General features: G+C 49.0%; 1 protein-coding gene across 1 annotated transcript; it reads right to left on the reverse strand.

Moving 5' to 3' along the window:
* Positions 1-16,777: 16,777 nt before the first annotated feature.
* Positions 16,778-19,613, reverse strand: LOC138922339 (ral guanine nucleotide dissociation stimulator-like). The gene is made up of 7 exons (XM_070259076.1): positions 19,477-19,613; positions 19,323-19,376; positions 18,830-18,904; positions 18,233-18,265; positions 17,746-17,867; positions 17,436-17,539; positions 16,778-17,110 (listed from the first exon to the last, which is right to left on the reverse strand). Exons 2-7 carry the CDS (start codon positions 19,362-19,364, stop codon positions 16,953-16,955), a joined length of 534 nt encoding a protein of 177 aa, XP_070115177.1. The 5' UTR covers positions 19,365-19,376; positions 19,477-19,613; the 3' UTR covers positions 16,778-16,952.
* Between the last annotated feature and the right edge of the window lie 549 nt (positions 19,614-20,162).

A 20,162-nucleotide genomic window follows, 5' to 3' on the forward strand; every position in this document is an offset into this window, starting at 1 on the left:
TGAGAAGACTACCCCCAGTGATCTCCGCAAATGTCGTGTTCACTTTATCTTTCTTTCTTTTTTTTTTTTTTTTCCCACCATGAAATTTGGTGGCTGGGATAAGTAAGCGTCTTGATATCATGCAATTTATATTCTAAAATAGTCAATAGAGTCAAGAAGAAAACTGTGGTTGCCTTATTTACTATTATCTACTTTTAAAAAATATTTTTAAATAATATTTTAAAGTAACGTTAGACTTACAGAAAAGTTGCAAAAGTAGTACAGAGAGAGTTCTCATATATTCCTTACTCTGCTTTCCCTAATGTTAACATCTTACATAACTATTGTACAATTATCAAGAATAGGAAATTAACATTGGATAATATTATTAACTAGACTCAGCCTTTATTTGAATTTCACTCTTTCCCTTCTGCTGTACCAGGATCCAATGCAGAATCCCACACGGCATTTTGTCATTGCTCCTTAGTCTCCTCTTGTCTGTGACTGTTTCTCAGTCTTCCCTTGTCTTTCATGACCTTGACCCTGCTGAAGAGTACTGATCAGTTGTTTTGTAAAATGTCCCTCAGTTTGGGTTTATCTGACGTTTTTTCACGATTGGAAGAGGTCATGTGTTTTTGGCCAGAGTACCACAGAAGATGTACCTACCTACTTTTATGGTTGCTTCACGAATTAAGTATTAGAAACACTAATATTAAATATTAGGAACACATTTCTTTGGTGTTTTGTGTTTCTTTTGTAACCAACATATGAATAAATCGCTGTACTCAACTTTCACCTGAATGTTGCAGTGTTTGTACTCAACTTTCAAGGTATCCCAGGAAACAGTTTTAATGGATATCCTGGGGTCTAGAAAGAGATGAGTTGAAACCTTCTAGGCTATAGGGAAAGTTGCCAGAGATGGAGTGGGAATGAAAAATAAATGAAGACACAAAAGAGAACATGCCGTGTCTTCTGGATCCACAGAGCAAGGCGTGAATGTGAATAAAGATGATGTACACTCGTGCATTGCTTAACGACAGGATACATTCTGAGACATGCATCGTTAGGTGATTTAATTGTTAGATGGTTTAATTGTTGTGTACTCACACAAACCTAGGTGGTATAGCCTACCACACGCCTAGGTGATATGGTGCTAATCTTATGGGACCACTGTCATACATGCAGTCCGTTGTTGACGAAAAACTCATTATGTGGCAGACGACTGTCCTTTGTTGGCAGGACTGGTTTAGCACACAGACAGACAAAAAGGTGCCTTATGCATTCCTGCATTTTCCTGTATTTCATGTCTTTACTGTTGAATTTGACATTTCAATCACACATCTCTCTTCAGCTGGCATTCCATTTAACTTCCTAACTCTTCTTCCTCTTTTCTTCACCCCCAAATTTTACTGGTAAAATACTGCTACAATTGAGGGCAGTGGGGATGATTGTGTAGAGAAGTATGGCTCTCGGTGTTGGACTTGTCCTCTAATTTTTGACGTCTGTGTCCCTTGTACTCATAGACGCAGAGAGTTAGTGCTCCAAGGAGGTCTGGAGGCCATTAAACCCAGAGCTCTGTGACCGGGAAGAGCAAGTCCCCACAGGGCAGCCCGGTGCCAGCTTGCTCGCTCCACTACAGTTTAGCTTCTTCATTTTTAACCCCAGAGGACTTCCTTTACTTTCGTGCAAGTTCAGCTGTGCTTTTAAAAGTTTTTATGTATCGGCCAATATTTCCATGAGTTTTGCAGAAGGAGGGTTGGGAGGTTTCCAAGTCCATCATTTTCCCCCAAATTCAGGTCTCCAGAACGTGAGTTTGAACCCTGGCTTCGCTACTTCTAGCTGAGTGCCCTCCAGCAAATTATTTAATCTCTTCTCGCCTTAATCTGCACCCCGGGGAGGGCTGTTGGGAGGATTCATGAGACAGTGTGTGTAAAGAGCCCTGAACCACACCGTTTACCGTCAGTAATGCAGCCCATATAAAAGGAGAGTCCACAGTGAAGTTTTAAAAGTGTCTGCTTTATCTACAGCCCCACCGGGTACCACCCCTTGTTCCCAGTGTAAACCAGCAATCAAAATAGCATAAGTCTAACCTGTTTTGATGGCTCTTTTTGCTGCAAGATACTGATTATCTTTAATATTTGCGATCCATGGGTGTAGTCCTAGTGCCATAGAAACAACCATCTGGTTGGAACGATTTCTTTGGGAAAATATATATTCAAGATGCTGCTTTACCTAAAGGTAACATTTTCAGTTGTAAGAGAAAATTTTGAGTAGCTCTCATAGCCTTGTATCAAGAAACTGATTGGAATCCCAAGCTGACGCATTCAAGCGTTCTGATTTTCCCTCAGCTCTTCCAGAGGGAGGACGCGGAGTGAGCCGGGTCTCCAGGACGGAGAGCTGCGCCCAGTGTGAGGAATGCTTGCTCTCACTCCCACCCCTCCCGAGACCCCCCAATCCCCCCTCCCGTCCCCACCCCTCCCCGACCACAGTGTCTCACTGTTAATGTCGGCTTATTATGAATTTGGGTAATTATGAAACCTTGAATGATATTGTGGGTAATACAAATATGATGAATGTTTGAGGTAATTATGAAACACAACACAAGTAGAACTTCTCAATTTGAATATCCCTCTTTTTGGACTTATCAGTATCTTAAGGAATATTTTGGGAACATTACACACTTGGAAATTTCCAAAAAGTGGGAGCAATTTCACGCTAAGCTGTGAAGGAGGCTCATTGACAGCATCTTTCTCTCTCCCCTGGGCTCCATTCCGGTTGCCATTATGGAAATCCACCAGAGAAAAACTCCATACTCTGAAATATTCATCCCTTCGACAAACATTTAAGGCACACCTGTCACGTGGCAGGAACTGTTCTAGGTGCTGGGACATAGCTGTGAGCAAGACGAAGACCGTCCTGCGCTCATGTAAAGTGTGTGCTGTGAGGAGGAGGAACAGTCCATCCAGAAAGGGAAGGAGGGAGGAAGATGGAAACAAAAAGACGGAGGGACGCAGAGGGGAAGGAGGATCTTTGAGAATGTAATTAGCGCTAAGACGACGATAAAAGCGGACAGTGGATGGAGAGAGGGCGCCGAGGTATTCCTTGAGCTCCCTTCTTCAGAGTCTACCTTCTGTGCAACTTGAGGTACACTGATGATAGGTCGATACTTCAGGCACGCACCTCCTTCCAGACACAAACATTTTCATTAAGGTGGCTGCTTTCAGGGGGTTCATTTCAGACATCATGGACGAACCAACGCTGGGGGTAAAGATTTTCCGGCTCAGTCCAGCCGTAGACAAGTAGCTTCTCCGTCTGTGTGTAAAACCCATCTTGCCTTTTTATGCACCATTTAGTTTTCAAAAATTTCCCATCACTCCAACTCCAAATGGTTATTTGTCTGATGACTGTAATTGCATATAATTGAGGGAAGAGATTTTTACTGAACAAAAATCCTGTTGGTTTCTTGACATTTGTTCCAGTCCCTTCTGTATTGGAAAAAAGTGATACTTCAATGCTGACAACTGAGTTGCTCACTACTGTGTGGCATGTGGCTCTCAGGAACGGCGCTGCTGGACAGAAGAACAATGCACGTTTGTTACCTGTGTTTCCACCACGGACATGTTCACGTGAGGGACTAGACGGATTGAAAATTTTCCTACAACTCGGCCAGGTATGACTGTTTTAGCTCCAGGCTCCTCAAAGGCGCCCTCAATCCCGTGAATAGAAAGAGATGGGTACCTCCATAGGTGCATTAGAATTTCCTCCTAAATTGAAATAAAAGTATTTTATTATATGAAAGAATGTTTAATTAAAACTCAGTTGAATTGTATTGCTTGCATCACCAATTTCTGTACATCTGTGACACGGTTAATGGCAAGCTAATTATCGCCTCACTTAGATATGTCTGGACAAACAGTACAAGTGGACTTTCCCCTCAGGACACGAGATCTCTGCTGCCTTCGCCTGCCCAAGCCACTCCCATTGGCGAGGGCCCCTCGTCGCTGAAGTTTGCAGTTACTAGATGGCAAAGGGGCCCTTTCAGAAACTTGGGTTCATTTATAAATTTCTATCCCAGTCATTGCGATGATAATTTGTGTGCTAAATGTATTTTATTTTTCAGAAGGCTTCAAAGAACTCTGCAGATGTTTGAGCCAGTTTTCAATCTTGCTATGGCCGCTGTAGAGCTAGTCTGAGGAAGAGCTACACTTCATGATAAGAAACTCTATCGCTCTCTTCTGCATGCTTCTCCCTCTCTTGGCTGTTCCCCCAGGAACCAGCCATAGCTAGCAAACACCCTAGCAGGCAAGCGTTTTAGAAAGGAGGAGGAGGAGGAGGAGAAGGGAAAAGGAAAAAATCTAAATTTGCCAGTAACGCTTTCGGCTTTGGGTCTACTTATTACACCAAGGCAGCAGTGACGTGGCAGTCTACAGATTAGCCCCTAAGTCTCTTGGTTTTGTCTAGAAAAATGAACAATTAGGGTCATGGAGCTGGAATAACCTCAGACTATCCTCAATCTTTAAACAGTTAGGGAGCCCAGCTCACCGGCTGCAGGCCGGCTTGGGATTGAGTCCAGAAAACTGATTTGGAAAAACGCATCTGTGAAATGAGCAATTGCTCCACGGTTAGGTGCCTGAGTCCGGTGCCAGTGGGACCCCAGATAAAGGTCTGCTTGATCTAGACCACAGGGAAGTGGCCTTGAAAGTGAAAGTCCCCCTTGGAATTAACATCTGCTTTCAGTTCTAAGATGTGCAGATAAACAGGACACAGTAAATTAAGCCTTGGGAAAATATTTGTTACCATCATTCTTTGTTCAGATTATCCATCAACTTGTGATCATACCTTGGTGTCAAACAGAAATTTCTTAACCTGGCTGCTATTCCGGTATTCTTCTAGGTCCAGGTCAATGGCTTCGTACATTTTTTTTTTCCTCTTCAGTAAGAGGAGCCACGTGGTCATAGATTCCAGGGATCAGAATATGACCCGATGAGTCTACAAGGCTACCTACAAGATACACCCAGGAAACAAAGCCACACGGAGTCACCGGTATGCTGATGTTCTGGCCCTGGAGCAGGATCACTGGGGACTCTCCTGGGCTTGCAGCAGACCTTGTGACCGGCCCTGGTCCCCACAGCAGGGCCACTGACAGCAACTCACATCCCAGAGGTGATGGTCAGAAGAAAGAGCTGGTCACCAGGCAAACTCAGCCTGACTTGGACCCGCGTGAATGTCCACCTTGTCAATGGAGGGATGAAAACACACGGCTCTGCAGTAAATTCCATTGGGTATGACTTACCTGCATTATATCCCAGTTCTCAACTCCACCTTTATATCATAAACAAGCTTCTTTTTTTTAAATTTTATCTTATCCTGAGTTAAAAAGTAACACGTTCATTATTAAGAAACTTTTTTTTTTTTGAGGAAGATTAGCCCTGAGCTAACTACTGCCAATCCTCCTCTTTTTGCTGAGGAAGACTGGCTCTGAGCTAACATCCGTGCCTATCGTCCTCTACTTTATACGTGGGATGCCTACCACAGCATGGCTTTTGCCAAGCGGTACCATGTCCGCACCTGGGATCCAAACCAGCAAACCCCAGGCTGCCGAGAAGCAGAACGTGCAAACTTAACCACTGCGCCACTGGGCCGGCCCCCAAAATTTTCAATATATATGTTTATATGTATATATATACACATACCTGAGAAACTGAAAACCATCACTCCTTCTCAATTTTTCTCCTCCTACATACACCATAATAATATAATAAATACTCATCTTTAATCAAAAGCATCATATCCCTGAGGTCTAGTCTATGAGATATACATCATGACCACAAAAGCCTCCACAGTGAATAAGAAGATACTCAAATCTGTTCTTTATGAAAGAGTTTTGGACCGATAGGAATGGGAGAAAATCATCAGTGACTATCTATAAAAGAAACAGAAGTCAAGATTTAGCAAACACTGCTCAATATCTTGAGAAAGTACTTATCAAAGATACAATGCAACTAGCAAGTAGACGAACAGAAATGACAGGAAAATGTCTCCAGGGCAGCCAACTTAATCCCCATTCAAGTAAAGACACTTCATAAAGATACGCTTCATATTCTTGATGGGACAGTCTTTCTTGACAATATCAGAAAATTACTGCGAAGCACTGTACTTTCAAATCTTTCTGTTAAAGTCGATAATTACAAAGCACAGAGTTGAAGGCTCTATGAGGATGGATGCCTTCCACCTAGTGATTGGACACCTGCTGTGTTCTAGGCCCCAGAGGAATGAATACACAGGACAGCGCTGTCTCTGACCACAAAAGGCTAAATATCAAGTGTGACCCGACATGAGCAGACCACCAGGTGGCTGGCTCTGTAGAGACGCAATTAAAGCCAAGGTAAACACTCTACCAAAATCTACAGTAGTGGGGACGGCAGTAGTGCGATACATACCGGGCTTCCCAGCACTCTGAGAATGATCATAGACAGCAAAGCCCTGAGGTCTGAGGGTGTCAAGGGAGCAAAATGTGAAGCGATGTCATCACTGTTCTGGTTTTCAACCACATCCTCCTTGGGCCCCCTCTCCTGGTCCTCCGAGGACTTTGCCCAGACTTGTGTAATCCCACTTTGGGGACAGTACTGCAGATTGCTGTGCATGCATCAGCCTGCCTGCAGGTCCTGAGTTATGGAATTCTCCTCATTTAGCCCAATCAAGCATGTTGTATACTGAGTAAATGACACAAACTCATTAGTAAAATTCAAGTCAAAATAATAAGCTGAGCACTGAGCGATTGGGACTGTCACTGATTGGCAGTCCACCCTCTAGCACCCTCACCAAAATCAAAACAAAACATCAAAGTACCGCCAATAATACAATCACTAAGTCTTCCCTTTAGGGTATGTCCCTCAACTTCTGCTGGCATTCTTGTGTGGAAGAACAGAGCTGCAAAGATGAATAAGAGACAGACCCTGCTCACAAACCAGCCAGAAAGATGCAGGGTAAAGAAATAACTCTGGGTCCACGTGCAAAGAGCTCTAAAGAGGGGCAAACCGTCAGGAGCACAGAGAGCACACGGTGAACCAGCCAAGGAGGAAGCGTCAGGGAAGACGACGGCATCGCAGTGGGGCCTCAGAGGTTGAGTAGGAGGCGACAGGCACAGTCTCAGTGGTGAGAAGAGAGATGCATGTCTGAAACATCCAGATTGACAACAACGAAGACCCGAAATACTCTAGCAGCCAGGATGCTCAGTGTCCATCTTATGACACTGAGCTGTGACATTTTTCCTGTCAATTTAGCTGGTGTTACCAGACATTACCACAGTGCGTGTTTGTGTATTGGGGGATTCAGATGTCATTAGCACATTAGGCTGTGATTTGAGCAGCGCGGGCTCTCCACATGTCACTGCACATCTCCCGTAGAACTGCCCGGCCCGGTCCTCGGTGTAGGTTTCCACCTCGGACCCTGTTTTCTCAGGACACAAAGCAGCCATCCCAGCTGCTGGCTCAGGCTGTGCCAGCAGACACGCATCCTGACAGGAGAGAAGCGACATGTCCTCCTTTTCCTTCCCTTTACATCCTACGGCGCCGTGATAGTTGGTGCGTCCTTCCGGGCTTCAGAAACAGTTCAGACCTTCACCGAGCCTTTCCAATCTAAAAACTTCTTGCCTTTCCCCTCACTTTCCACCAAGGGGGTCATCTCCTGCTATGTTGATGAGTTAGATCATTACAAGAAATACTTGAGCTCACTGCCGCAAAGTCTACAAATATCCCACCATTCTTAACCATCAATGACTCCTCTCCTGATTCCATTGAAAATTCATCTTGATCCTTGGTTTAGCCTAATTGTCTCCCTTCTTCCTCCTCTCTAGAGAAGTTTTATTATTGATTCCAAACGTCATGTTCTCTGCTAGCAATCTCCCCTCCCCTCCCCCATCGAATTCCTTTCACTCATTCAATCTCTTCATTGTTGAAACAACAGCCTCTCCTGAACCCATTTCTCTCTAGTTCTCGCCCCACGTCTTCCTTCCCCTTCACAATGAAGCTGAAAGATCAGTGTTCATGGAATTACCAGCTCCTCACTCCCCCACACTTCAGACAATGGTCTGTGTATTAATCAATCTTGATAATATCACAGCTATCTCCCCATAATTAAATCCAAAGAGTGTTTCTGCATCTTTCTATTACTTGGAACAAACGCAGAACCGGGCCACGATTTTCTTTTGGAATGATTCCCTGTCCTCCGTTTCTCGACATCTCAGGCTCCTGACTGCCTGTGAACCAGCTCACACTCCCTGGTGTCCTTCACAGGGTCCTTCTCACACAGCACTATTGCGAAAGCTCAGGACTCAATGTGAGCCCTATTCTCTCCATTGACCCTACGTTGTCTCAGTACTCTTGTGCATTTCTTCTATTGCTTCAATGCCTTCCACTGTTATCTCTACGATGACGATGTCTAAAAACCACGTCCAGATCTTATTTCTGAGCTATAATGCTCCAGGTGTATGTTATAGGCACCTTAAGCAAACATATTTCCAACGGAAGCTGTTAACTCCCCCTCGCCAACTAGACACCCCTTCACCTCTCGGTCTCCGATCTCGTCTGATGACTACAGTTGACATCCAGGGAGTGATGTTTAACGCAAACTCTCAGAACCACCTGACAGAACAAGCACTGCTGCTGCCAGCACACTGAGCAGTCACCCTTCATCTCCGCCCCAGGATCCACACACGTATTCCTACTCTATACTCCGTTTCAGTTCAAAACGTCAGGTCCTCCGAGATCCCTTTGTTCAAACTGCTGCTGAAGTAAGCCTTCCCTCCCCGCCTGTTGTCTGGTGACTTTCCCTTCAGGCCACTGTGGAACAAATTAGGACATTCTTTTGATTGCATATTGTGTAACCTTTGAAATTGTCTCAAATAATAGTAAAATGATTATAATCACAGTGGATATTTGACAACCGAGATATGAAAGTAGAGAGCAGAATCCTGATTTTATAAAAACAAATGCATGTTGACCTCTGCAGGGAAAGTTCATCCTCTGTCGCACCAAACAGCATCATCCCAGGGGATGAGACAGTGAAGCACGAGGCCTGTGCTCATTAAAGAACAAGGTTCCTGCCAGGAGGCCAGTAAGTTTGTTTTTCCATTGTTTCACCTCACAGTTAGACGCTTTGCGTGCCCTACGTGAGCAATTCATTTGATTTTTTTTGTTTCTTTTCCAGATTGGCGCCTGAACCAACATCTGTTGCCAATCTTTTTCTTCTTCTTCCCCTTCTTCTTCTCCCCAACCTCCCCTCCCCAGTTCATAGTTGTGTATCCTAGTTGTAGGACCTTCTGGTTGTGCCATGTGGGATGCCCTCTCAGCATGGCCTGATGAGCCGTGCCATGTCCCTGTCCAGGATCCGAACCCTGGGCTGCTGAAGCGGGGCACGGGAACTCCACCACGTGGCCGTGGGGCTGGCCCCCCAACTCATTGAATTTAACATGTGCTCTCTCTCTCTCTGGGTTGTCTTGTTTCAGTTTCGATGGGCTGGGGAGTAAGGTGAACATCCCTGAGGACTCCCCTTGCTGAGTGGACATGTGTGGTCCTGGTGAAAGCCCTCACCCAGTGGGGCTCCTAGAGATGTGACTCAGGGCCACTAATTCCCTTTTGGTGCCTGGCAAACTGGGACTCATCTTCCTCTGTCTGCTATTTGCTCTGTATTATGTCTGCTCCTTTGGAAGACAAAAATTTGTGTCCAAAGGGAAAGTTCCAGAAATGCTTCCAGGGATGATGATGGGACTTTGATTTCCAAGTGAGTATTTCTGGCATCTGATTCAATTCCGTTGTCCTTAATCAAAAGCTGGCTCGTTCTGGATTGGTTCCATCCTTTCACAGCGATAGCACCATCTTCTACGGTCATTACCAAAAATGATCATTTCGTTTGAAAGCTCTTCCCTTAGAAGCCACTGCTGTGTTAGTACTTTATCAAGTTAAAACACTTAATTTTACATGCCTGGGTTTCTGTTTTGGTTTTTTGGTTTTTGAAAGCAGCTGAGCATGTTTGAACTGAAAATGAAAAGTATTTATTATGGAAGTACCCATGCTACCTCATTAGGATAGAATAGGACATATCATTTATTTGTTATAAGATGCGAAAATTCAGAAGTTTTCCCTTGATCGGTAAAATTGCCCCTCTCAAGAAAGGTTTTTTTCTTTATGTTCAGTAGCTTATTTTGGAGACCCACGGGGTCATGTCCAGTGAGATAGTTCTGTTGGAGTGAGGATAGTGCTGCTACAACCTGTCCTTCGTGCCACCTGCGACATGCCCTACTCTGCACCAAAGACCAAGGACGGTCCTTCTGAAGACAGGGCTATGTTTGCATTATGAGTTGAGAGATGCTGAAAAGACCTCCTATGGTTTCCCTTATACCCTACACTACACAAATAGACACTTATGCTTTTAAGTCTTGACATTTCATCTCGAGTGTCTGTTAAAACGTGAGTATCTAGGATAGAAAGCGGCTGTCCTCCAGAATCTTACCAGGGTTTCCTGCTGGCCACTTTGGAGGACAGAGCAGAGTGACCCACTAGGGGAGGGGCGCATGACTGCCGGGCCTTGGGGAAGAGCTGACCGGAAGCTGACTCACCAAGGACTGTCCATGCTTGTCTTGGTTTGCAGTGACAGCAGCTGAACGCAACTTAAAGGATTTTAATTTGCATGCAGCTTTGCACAACAACTTTCCATCTTACTTCATCCTCCTTGCTTCCTGTGACATTTGGGGATAGGATAGTTTCAGGGATTCACTGAACTCGTTTACAGTGTTCAAATAGTCTTGTATGATGTGTGCGCTTGTTAATTGAGGTATAATTGACATATACTTTATATTAGTTTCATTTGTACAATATAATGATTTGCATGTATCGTGAAATAATCACCACGATAAGTCTAACTAACGTCTGTCCCCAGACGTAGTCAATATTCATTTTCTGGATGAGGACATGTTGTGTTTTAAGGTGCAGAAGAATCGGTAATGATGTCATACTTTTCCGTATGCAACTTGATGAATTTGAACATAAGTGTCCACCCATGAGACCATCACCACCATCGAGGCCATAAACATATCCATCATCTACCAAAGTTTTCTCCCACCCCCTTTACTATTATCATTATTTTGCTTTAAGAACACTTAACAGAATATATACTCTGTTAGAAATTCGAAGTACAAAACACAATACCGTGAGATTGCTGCATTATACGCTAGGTTTAATTTTTAGAGGAACCTCCAGACTATTTTCCATCATTACAGTATTAGTTTACGTTCCCATCAACAGTTGCAAGGCTTCCTTTTCCTCCACAACCTCACCAACATTTGTCACCTCTACTTTTTTTGATAATAGCCGCCCTAACCGGTGTCAAGTGATATCTCCTTGTGGTTTTGATTTGCATTTCCCTAAAGATTAGTGATGCTGAGCACCTTTTCATGTGGCTGTTGGCCATTTGTGTGTCTTCTTTGGAAAAATGGCTATTCTACTCCTTTGCCCATTTGTTAACTGAGTGCCTTGGTGTTTTTGCTATTGACCCGAGAGATGAAAAAAGAAAAAAAATGTCCAGGCATTATGGATGCTTCCCAGTTGATGCAGATGATTTTGTCTTTATGGTGATGACAAAATATCGTGTTGTGTGCTTTTTCTTCAGCAGTTATCATAAGACTAGCAGTAGAATGGCAAAGCAGATAATCAGGATCTCCCGGGTTTCCAGTTTTACAACACAAATAAGACGAGTGGTAAGGAATTCTTGATTATTTCAAGGAAATTATTGAGATCACAGTCCGTGGAATGTAGGACTGACAGGTCCACGAGGAAATTAAAGTGAGGACATGGTGATCTGGCATCACTTCCGATCTGAAGGAACAGGTATCTTCTGTATGAATGTTTGAAGACATATTGGAAATCAGGAATTTGTGGTGGATGAATACATTTTCTGAAGGGTTTATTTCTTTATTTAGGAGGAAGATTACCCTGAGCTAACATCTGTGCCAGTCTTCCTCTCCTTTGTCCGTGGGATGCCTCCACAGCGTGGCCGATGAGTGGAGTAGGTCTGCACCTGGGATCTGAACCCGCAAACCTCAGGCCCCTGAAGCAGAACACACGCAACTTTAACCACTCAGCCATGGGGCTGGACTCTAACTTATTTAGTTGTGAACATGATCGTTTGGGTTATGTAAATGTCAGGACCTGGGAGTGAGTCGCTAAGAGTGGGGTAGTTGATAATGTCACAATTGATTTAGACCCTAAAGAGGCTAAGAGCAACAACTGGCCAATGGGTTAACCAAAGGAATAGTCAGAAAACACAGAAAGGATGGGAATTGGGATCTATAGTAAGCTGGGGGATCACGTGTCCTCAGAGAGAGTGCCAGGACTTGCACAGATGAGAATGGCAAGAGCAATAAAAGAGAATAAAATCACACTGAAACAAGGAGGGGGTGTTACGAGACGGGGGAGGAAAACTGATCTGGAGCAGTCCTGAGTTTTGACCTTGAGCTTTCTGTCCTTGACCCAAATCTGCTTGACGATGTCCTGGGACACAGGTCAGAAGAGCTCCAGAGGGAGAGAGGAAGGGTGGAAGTACAGGGAAACTGAGATAATTGTCCTAAGAAGCCATGCTTCATTTCTCATTTGGGTCCAGTTTCATGATTACTTTTACAGGACGAGAGGAAAAGAAGTGATGATGGTCAAGTCTTCGCAGAGGAAGCTGCGTGATCGTGGGAATCAACCCAAACCAAAGCCCGGATTAAGAATTCCCATCTCTTTGAGGATGCGCAGTTACATATTCAGAAGGCCAGTTACTAGAATGCCATCCCACCCAGCAGTGAGGGGTCACTGGGAGAGCACGTGGCACCAGCCCCAACAGGTCTGCTGGCAGGAGAGAAGTGGCAAGCCCTTTGGAACTTGCCGTAGCCTTGCAAAATTGCACCTTGCAGCAGAGGTGAATTCCTGCGGGGTGCGCTCGCATGGGGTGCCCCGTCCAGTCCCATACACACCCCTGCCCTTCCTCAGATTTGGCAGAGATGATTCTGGGAACTGGTCTGGGCATCCCATAGCTCCACGGCCAACAATTGCTGGTGACTGTGGAAGATCTGAGCAAACAGGAGGGGACGGGGAAGAGGGCGGGAGAGAGCGATTGTGGACAGGCTCAGCAGCCAGGCAGAGAAAGTGAGCGCCCAAGAAGGATGTGCTGACAGCACCAGGAAAGAGAGGAGACGCTGGTGCCCCTGAGATGGAGCCCGGCACTTCACTGACGTCTCCTTGAAGGGTCCCACGTTTTCTTGCTTGAGCTCTTGCAACTTCAAGACATACCAATCCTTTTCTTTTATTAAACTCCTCTGTGGGACGTAGGAAGCATAGACAGGGATTTCTTGTGGAGGAGAGACTGGATTTCAGCTGAGTAGAGCAAGGAGGGCTTTCCGTTTCACGGTGCTCTCGCATTTTCCTTTCCGAAGTATATTATTTATCTGCGCTTGAAAGTCACAGAGAGTTACCGATTCGCGGGATGATTCCGTTGTCGCCCTCACAGCGACACAGTAAAACCTACCTAGTCGGAATGGATCATTCCTTCTGTGCAATACTCCGGTAGACTCCAAAGATCATTTCAAAAGCGCTGGTATATCTCTGTTCTCAAATAAGAGGTCTGCTTCCAGGTCTCCATTTTTCTGCTCTTTATTGCATGTTAATTCAGAGTTGCAAGGAGGAAAGACCACATTTGCCTCAATCTTTAGATCTCTATGTGCTGGAAATTGGATTCACAGAAATGGACAAGGCCTTTGAGGGATCGTGCTGTCAACAGAGACCTTTTCCGGCATCAGCAACGTGACAATAAACCGCTGCTTGTTAGGACTTGATTGTCTATTGGAGGGATGGAGCTTGCAGTATTATGGAAATCCTCTTTAGAATTGCTTACCTTCACGTGACAGATTTATCAGTTTCTGAGAGTGATGTGTTAAAATAACCTAGGGTGGCGCAGGGCTTAAACTGGCCCACTCCACTTTGGAGGCCCGGCATTGGCACGTTCGGGTCACGGTTGTGGACATTCACACCGCTTATCGGGCCATGCTGTGGCAGACATCCCACGTGTTAAATAGAGGAAGATGGGCACAGATCTTAGCCCAAGGCTAGTCTTCCTCAAGGGAAAAAAAAAAAAAACCGAGGAAGATTGGCAATGGATGTTAGCTCAGGGTGAATCTTAGCCCTTGGGCATCTTCAGCTGTGGTCATTTGCAAAATATGTAGACCATGCATGTACTGGGCAAGCCCAGGCAGGACAGCGCAGCCGGCCTCCCGCCTGGGTGCTTGGGGCTGCTTGTTGTGGAGCCTCTGCTGGAACCGTCTGGGTGGATTCAGTGCAGAGAATGATGACAACGGACTGCCTTGCTTCACCCTCAGAGTTTCCCCTGAGTTTTCTCCATCTTGACATGCAAAGCAGACACTGTCTGGAGCCCTCGTGTTCCTCTGGGACTCGGGCTTCCCTCTGCTCCTCAGCCTGGAGAGGAGGAAGCCCACGTGTGGACTTCAGGAGATTCCTGACCGCGTTTTGTGGGCTAGCACGTCCTGGGCTTGAAGTCCCCAGGGAATGAGCAGAATCCAATCCAGGTAGGACTGCCATGACCCAGACCCTTCAGGAAGGCAGGTTATGGTCCCCTAACCAGGCAGAGCACCATGACCAGCCGCGGGGTTTGTGGAGGGCGAAGGGAAGATGAAATGGGTCCTGGAAGAAGGTGCTTATAAATACCAGCTACCGAGAGGGAACCAGCTGCAAAACCGTGCATTTGAGGAGTATGAGTATTATTTCTTGATTCTGTTTGGAATAAGTTAGAGTGCATGATATATTTGTGTGTGAGTGAACATATATATATAGCTCTCTCTCTAAAATTTATATCAAAGTAACATAAAGACTGATGAGATACAGGTGCTGCACATGTGGGCCTCTTTTTGCTGGCGATCAGTTCATTTTTGGCCATTGGAAGCCCAAAGAGGCAGCGAGTTATTGTCCTCTGCCGTCTGGTAGGCTCATGACAAACAAAGCGCTGCAACCAAAGGGTCGGCTCTCAGGAGCCTCACGGCCCTGTGAGGGAAACCCCTTGGACACGGTGTCTTCCTCCTGGGCCTGGACTAGCCTTGGGACTTGGCACTTCTCTTTCTCTGTGGCGGGAAGGTACAGCCGGCTCCGGCTTCCATTTAGAAAGTCACCTTCCTGGATGGCTGTGCCATACCAAGAAGGGCCTGGGCTGCTGGGAACCAGCATTTCTCCTCAGCTGCTGGCCGTACTGAGGAGGCCTCCCTGGCAGGGTTCACGCTGCTGTGTGTCTGGGTGACACTTGCAGCCATCAGAAAGGAGGGGAGAACTCAGAAGGGCCAAGCACTTCCTGTGGTCCTAGTCTTACAGGGTCTTTCCCGGGGTGGGGTGGGGGGGGGGGGCGTTCAAAATGCCAGGTGGTAACCCTCTAGCTCCTGGTCACCGGGTGGGTTCTTGGAGTGAGCTCGGAGCAGTGTCTGCTCACCACCAGACTGGAACCATTTAAGTGTTTTAATTTTGTCAGGCTGTGTTTACCCGTCATCCGTTTGCTTGCGTTCCCTGCTGGACCCCTCAACCACCCTCCTCTCACGACTCATCTCTGAAAGCTTCCAACGGGAAAGGTTCACACCCACACCATAAACGGAGCATAAGGCTGGGCAAGAGAACACAGCCCTCCGAGGGGCTGCATGGTTTATAGGCTCAGGTCCTCCTGCCCCGTTAGGATGAGTCAGAAACAACATGCCTGAGTGTGTGAACAGGTGATTGCCTGAGACCACACACCTCAGAACCACAGGGGCCCAGATGTCACCCTGGGCAGCGAGGGAGAGTATAGGTCATTCTTTGGCCAGGATTAGGGTATCTAATGTTTGCAAAGCAGACTCCACCCGTGATCCGTCAGACCCTGCCAGGGAGGAGTGGCCACGAGGTACGGGACAGAGAGGCCGAGGCATTCGAGGGAATTTCTGCCCTTCCAAGAATTGCAGAAGGAAGTGCACGGAGGCAGGAAATCCTGGTGGACAAGGAGCAGTGATGCGTCGGGAAGGATGCCCAGATGTAGCCTTCAAAGCTGCATCACAGATCTGTCCCCCTGGATACCAAACTTGCAGGGAAAGGAATTCAGAGCCGTGGACCAGGATCCCAGAGGATTCCAATCCAGGTGAAGGGTGAACATGGAGCCCCCAGAGGGGCCGGGGGAGGGAGGGTCCTGCCTGCCCTTAGTCCATCTGCACATGACCTTCTCCGGCCTTGACCCTCCACATGCACGTTTTGAGCTTTTACATCGTTCTCTGCACTTAGAGCTGCTGCTGTCCAGAGCCTCATTAGAAAACGACAAGTTCCTAACATCTGGTGAAGAGGAACCTCCACAAGAGAAGCCGAAAACGTGGCCTCTCCTCCAAAGGGGTGGAAAAGCAGCCACTGTCCTGGGGCAGGTCGTGGTGCTGGCCCGTGCCATTTTAAAGACACCCGCATTCCAGTGGTTGTTGCTCTGCCTGTGAAAGTACCTCCACCCTCTAAATGCCAGGAGCTCTGGGTGCTGTCTCTGCTCCTGGCCCACGTGAACCACACTGAAATGAAGCCGTCCTCTGAGTAAGGGGGGGCGCGGAGGTGTCCCTCAGTATCCAGGGAGGGGCCTGGCCCTTCTCCCTTCTCTCACATACAATAAGCCGAGACCCTGCAAGATTTCTTCATTCCAGGAGGAACGCGAGAGTCTGTGTCTCCTTGACACGAGCACAGGAGGGGAAAGAACCAGACCGTGACTCGCAGGCTGGAACAGAAACAGGATTTTAACATCAAATTCAAAACTAGCACTAACTATTAACACGAAAGAAATACGGCCCCTTCCCAAGTGGTAAACAGGCGCTGGGGTGGAGCTGCCAGGCCTGTGGGGTGGGGTCGTCCCCTCCCTCTTGGGCTCCAGGGCTCCCAGGAAAAGGCTTAGAATGTTCTTCTCCCCATCAGCATGGGAGGAGCCGGCCTGGGGCCCCGCGTGTTTCCCAGCCGCGTCCCCGCCGCTGAAGAGCAGGCTGCACTCGAGCTGTTGGAAGGACCGGGATCTGCCACTGTTGCTGGGTTCTGCGTCAGGGGTCTGGTGACTGAAGAGAAGACACTGATGATTGGGGGGGTCACACCAGTATCCCAGCCCAACACCTCAGCCCCACTGCATTCTGCTCCAAACCTTGTCCTGAGTGTTCAGTCAACACTACCCCATTGTCCCTGACATGGGAGCTGGCATTTCGCTTCACCCATTTCACAGAAGAGGAAGCTGAGTCCCACAAAGGTCAAGGGAATTGTCCCTCACAGGCCTGGTCAGCAGTGGAGCTGGGATCCCCGTGCCGGCTGTCCATCTCCCTAGGCCCGTGCTTAGCCCGAAGCTTTCCGGAGCCCCTGGCTTCAGTCCCTGCCTGTCTGGACACTCACCGAGCCCTGAGCTGAGAGACGCGCGGTTCTTCTTGGGCAGGAAAAACCGGCGCATCTTGCCGGCCCTCTCCTGTGGGGGCTCCAGGTGGCAGGACAGGCTGTAGCTAAAGGACAGAGGGGACTTTTCAGCTACCGGGAGCCACACCTCAGGTGACCCTCCCAGAGACGGCCAGCAGTTGGAGTCCCAGGGCCCCACGGGTGACCATGCGACAAGCCCCGGGACTGACCCGGAAGCCACGGGCACGGGCTCCCTGGAGCTGGCCATCAGAGAGAGTCCGCCTTGCCCTCACCAACTCCTGCCCCGCCTCACCTCTCATCCTCGCTGAGGGGCTCCATGGCCTCGAACCAGGCCCCAAATCGCTCCTCAGCCTCAATGTGGTAAAGATGGACTGCCTCCTGGAGCAGGAAGATCTGCTCGGTGACTTTGAATTCCTGGGAGAAAGGACATGATGCAGACGGGGCCTGGGTGGGGGACCGTGCTGGGGACTCAGACAGGTGAGAAGAGGGTCAAGGAGCTGGTCTGGGGTCTTGGCCCACATGGGAACCCTCCTTCCCTCCAATTCCGTGCAGGACTTGCTCGTTCTCACAGTTGGCTTGAAATAGCTCCTCCTGCAGGAAGGTGTCCTTGGTGCCAGCCCCTTCCCCCACGCACCAATGGGACGGCTTTCCCAGCTCTGGGTGCCGAACTCTCCCAAGGAAAGCAAGGCCCAAGGCATCGGGCCAGAGAAGGTCTTCCCCGGAGGAGTCTCTGATTGCCACAGCCCCACCCTCCGCACGGGGAGGCCACAGCTGCTCACCTCACTCCTTTTCTCAAAATTGATCTCATTTCCCTGGAAGGCAGAGAGCCAAAGCCCATGAGCAACAGCCCCCTTAGCCCATAGCTAGCCCCCGTCTCCACCCTTTCTCAGGTTGCTCTACCAGCAGGGTCGACCAGGGAGCAGGCGCTACCAGAAACGGGAATGGGTCCCGGGCAAGACTCTGAGCTCCAGAGCAAGGAGGCCACGGGGCTATGGCTCAGGGACATTCTAAGACAGCCCTCTCTGACAGACAGACAGACTGAGGCCTCAGGCAGGAAGGGATGCTCAGCCACTCGTGTGCTTCCTGCCTTGGAGGGGCCTGGCTTCACTCCCTGCAGGGGCGGGGCCTGAGGGAGAGGCTGAGTCCAGCTCAGACACACCCTCCAGCAGCTCCGCAGTCAGGCAGCCTGGACTGGCGGCTCACCTGGATCCTATATTCACTCATCACTAAGATGGCCATGACACCCAGCTCCCGGGGTGGCTGTGAGGCCCTCACGAGAGGACTCTGCCAAGGGTTGTGAGCTCAGGCCTCAGTGCAAGTCTCTCCTCCCAAATCTCCGAATCCTGATCCCCAGCTCCACCTCCAGGCTCACTCACCTCCAGGTAATCCTCCATGTTGGTGTCCAGCAGCAGTAGGTAATTGAGGAATGTGCCAAGGAAGGGGATGAGCCCCTGTGCCAGCGGGGTGGAGACGGTGATGAGATCCCGCTCTCAGGAGCCGTCAAAGACCTCTCCTCCACTCCTCACCCCAGCCTCCTGCCCAGCCCAAGCTACCCACCTAGGCGGCCTCCCCCCAATTTCCTCCTCTTCTCTCCTCCAGGAACCCCAAACTCCTCCAGGCACCTCCCAGCAGCCGGCTCTGGCAAAACCCAGGGTACGTGGTCCCCGCCCCTCCCTGTCCCAAATCCGTTGTGCGCCCATCCGTTCCAGGCCTCCTCCTGGTCACTTCCAATGCAGGCATTTCAGGTCTGTGGCACCAGGAGCAGGGCTGGAGGAGAAAGGCTCCCTCTCTGCTGGTAGAGACCTCCGGCTAGGAAGGGGAGTCCCCTCTCCTGCGACTCCTGGGCCCCTCCTCCACAGGCACCCTTACCTTCTGGGCACCTGTGGGGCCCGTCTCCAGGCTGGTCAACATAGAGGTCGCCTCCTGCCAGGGTGTTGACAGGGCCAGTGAGCCGACGCTCCCCTCCAAGTGTCCTCCCAGACCCCTCCCAGATCGGGGACCCTGGACATGTGGCCCCAGTCACCTGGTGCCCCTGCGGCTCCCGCCTCCAGGGTGCTCTGATTCCAGAGCCATCCCAGCTCCAACACTCACTCCTGTGTGACCTTGGGCCCGCCCAGGCCTCCCTGAACCTGTTACCTCGTCTGGAAGGTTTGACGAACTCTGTCTGCCTCCCACAGTCTCCTGAGGCCCAAGCGTCATCTGACCGTCATCACTGCTCTCCGCTCAAGCCTGCCTCTGGAGCCAGGTCCAAGCTCCCCACATTCCTCCCCACCCTTGAGCCTCGGCACCCACTGTGAGGCCTGCACCACGGCTCATCTCCCTCTGGCTCCCAGATGAGGAGACCAAGGCCCACACAGGGGCAGGGACTTGCTCAGGGGGCCCCAGAGGAGAGGCTGCTCCCCCTCCCAGCCACAGGCCCCTGTCTCCTCTGCCTTCACACCACCCTCTGCCCAGCCGCTGACCACAGTGCTGTCCTCGGGACTCTCAGGCTGTGTTCGGGCCCCCAGCTGGGCCGAGCCACGGATGGAGGGAGATGAGGTGTCTCAGGAGGCCTGGTCAAGTGGCTTCTGCCAGCCCCAACGCCCAGGAGTCTCTGATCCCAGGCCGAGGCCAAGGCCTTGCTAAAGCCCTCAGCTCCCTAGGATCCCCTCAGGGAGTTCCCCTGCACAGAATTCTTTCTTCATCCGCTCAGGATGGGGACCCCGAATG

The sequence above is a fragment of the Equus caballus genome, unplaced genomic scaffold (assembly GCF_041296265.1).
Source record: "Equus caballus isolate H_3958 breed thoroughbred unplaced genomic scaffold, TB-T2T haplotype2-0000769, whole genome shotgun sequence".
NCBI lineage: Eukaryota > Metazoa > Chordata > Mammalia > Perissodactyla > Equidae > Equus > Equus caballus.

What these genes read in the sequence shown, in the direction of transcription:
- LOC138922339 (XM_070259076.1), bottom strand. Translation starts at nt 19,364, where the DNA reads ATGTTGACCAGCCTGGAGACGGGCCCCACAGGTGCCCAGAAG. An exon ending in ACATGGAGGATTACCTGGAG is followed by an intron (nt 18,266 to 18,829) that starts GTGAGTGAGCCT and finishes TCTGCCTTCCAG; the next exon opens with GGAAATGAGATCAATTTTGA. An exon ending in ATTTTGAGAAAAGGAGTGAG is followed by an intron (nt 17,868 to 18,232) that starts GTGAGCAGCTGT and finishes CCTTTCTCCCAG; the next exon opens with GAATTCAAAGTCACCGAGCA.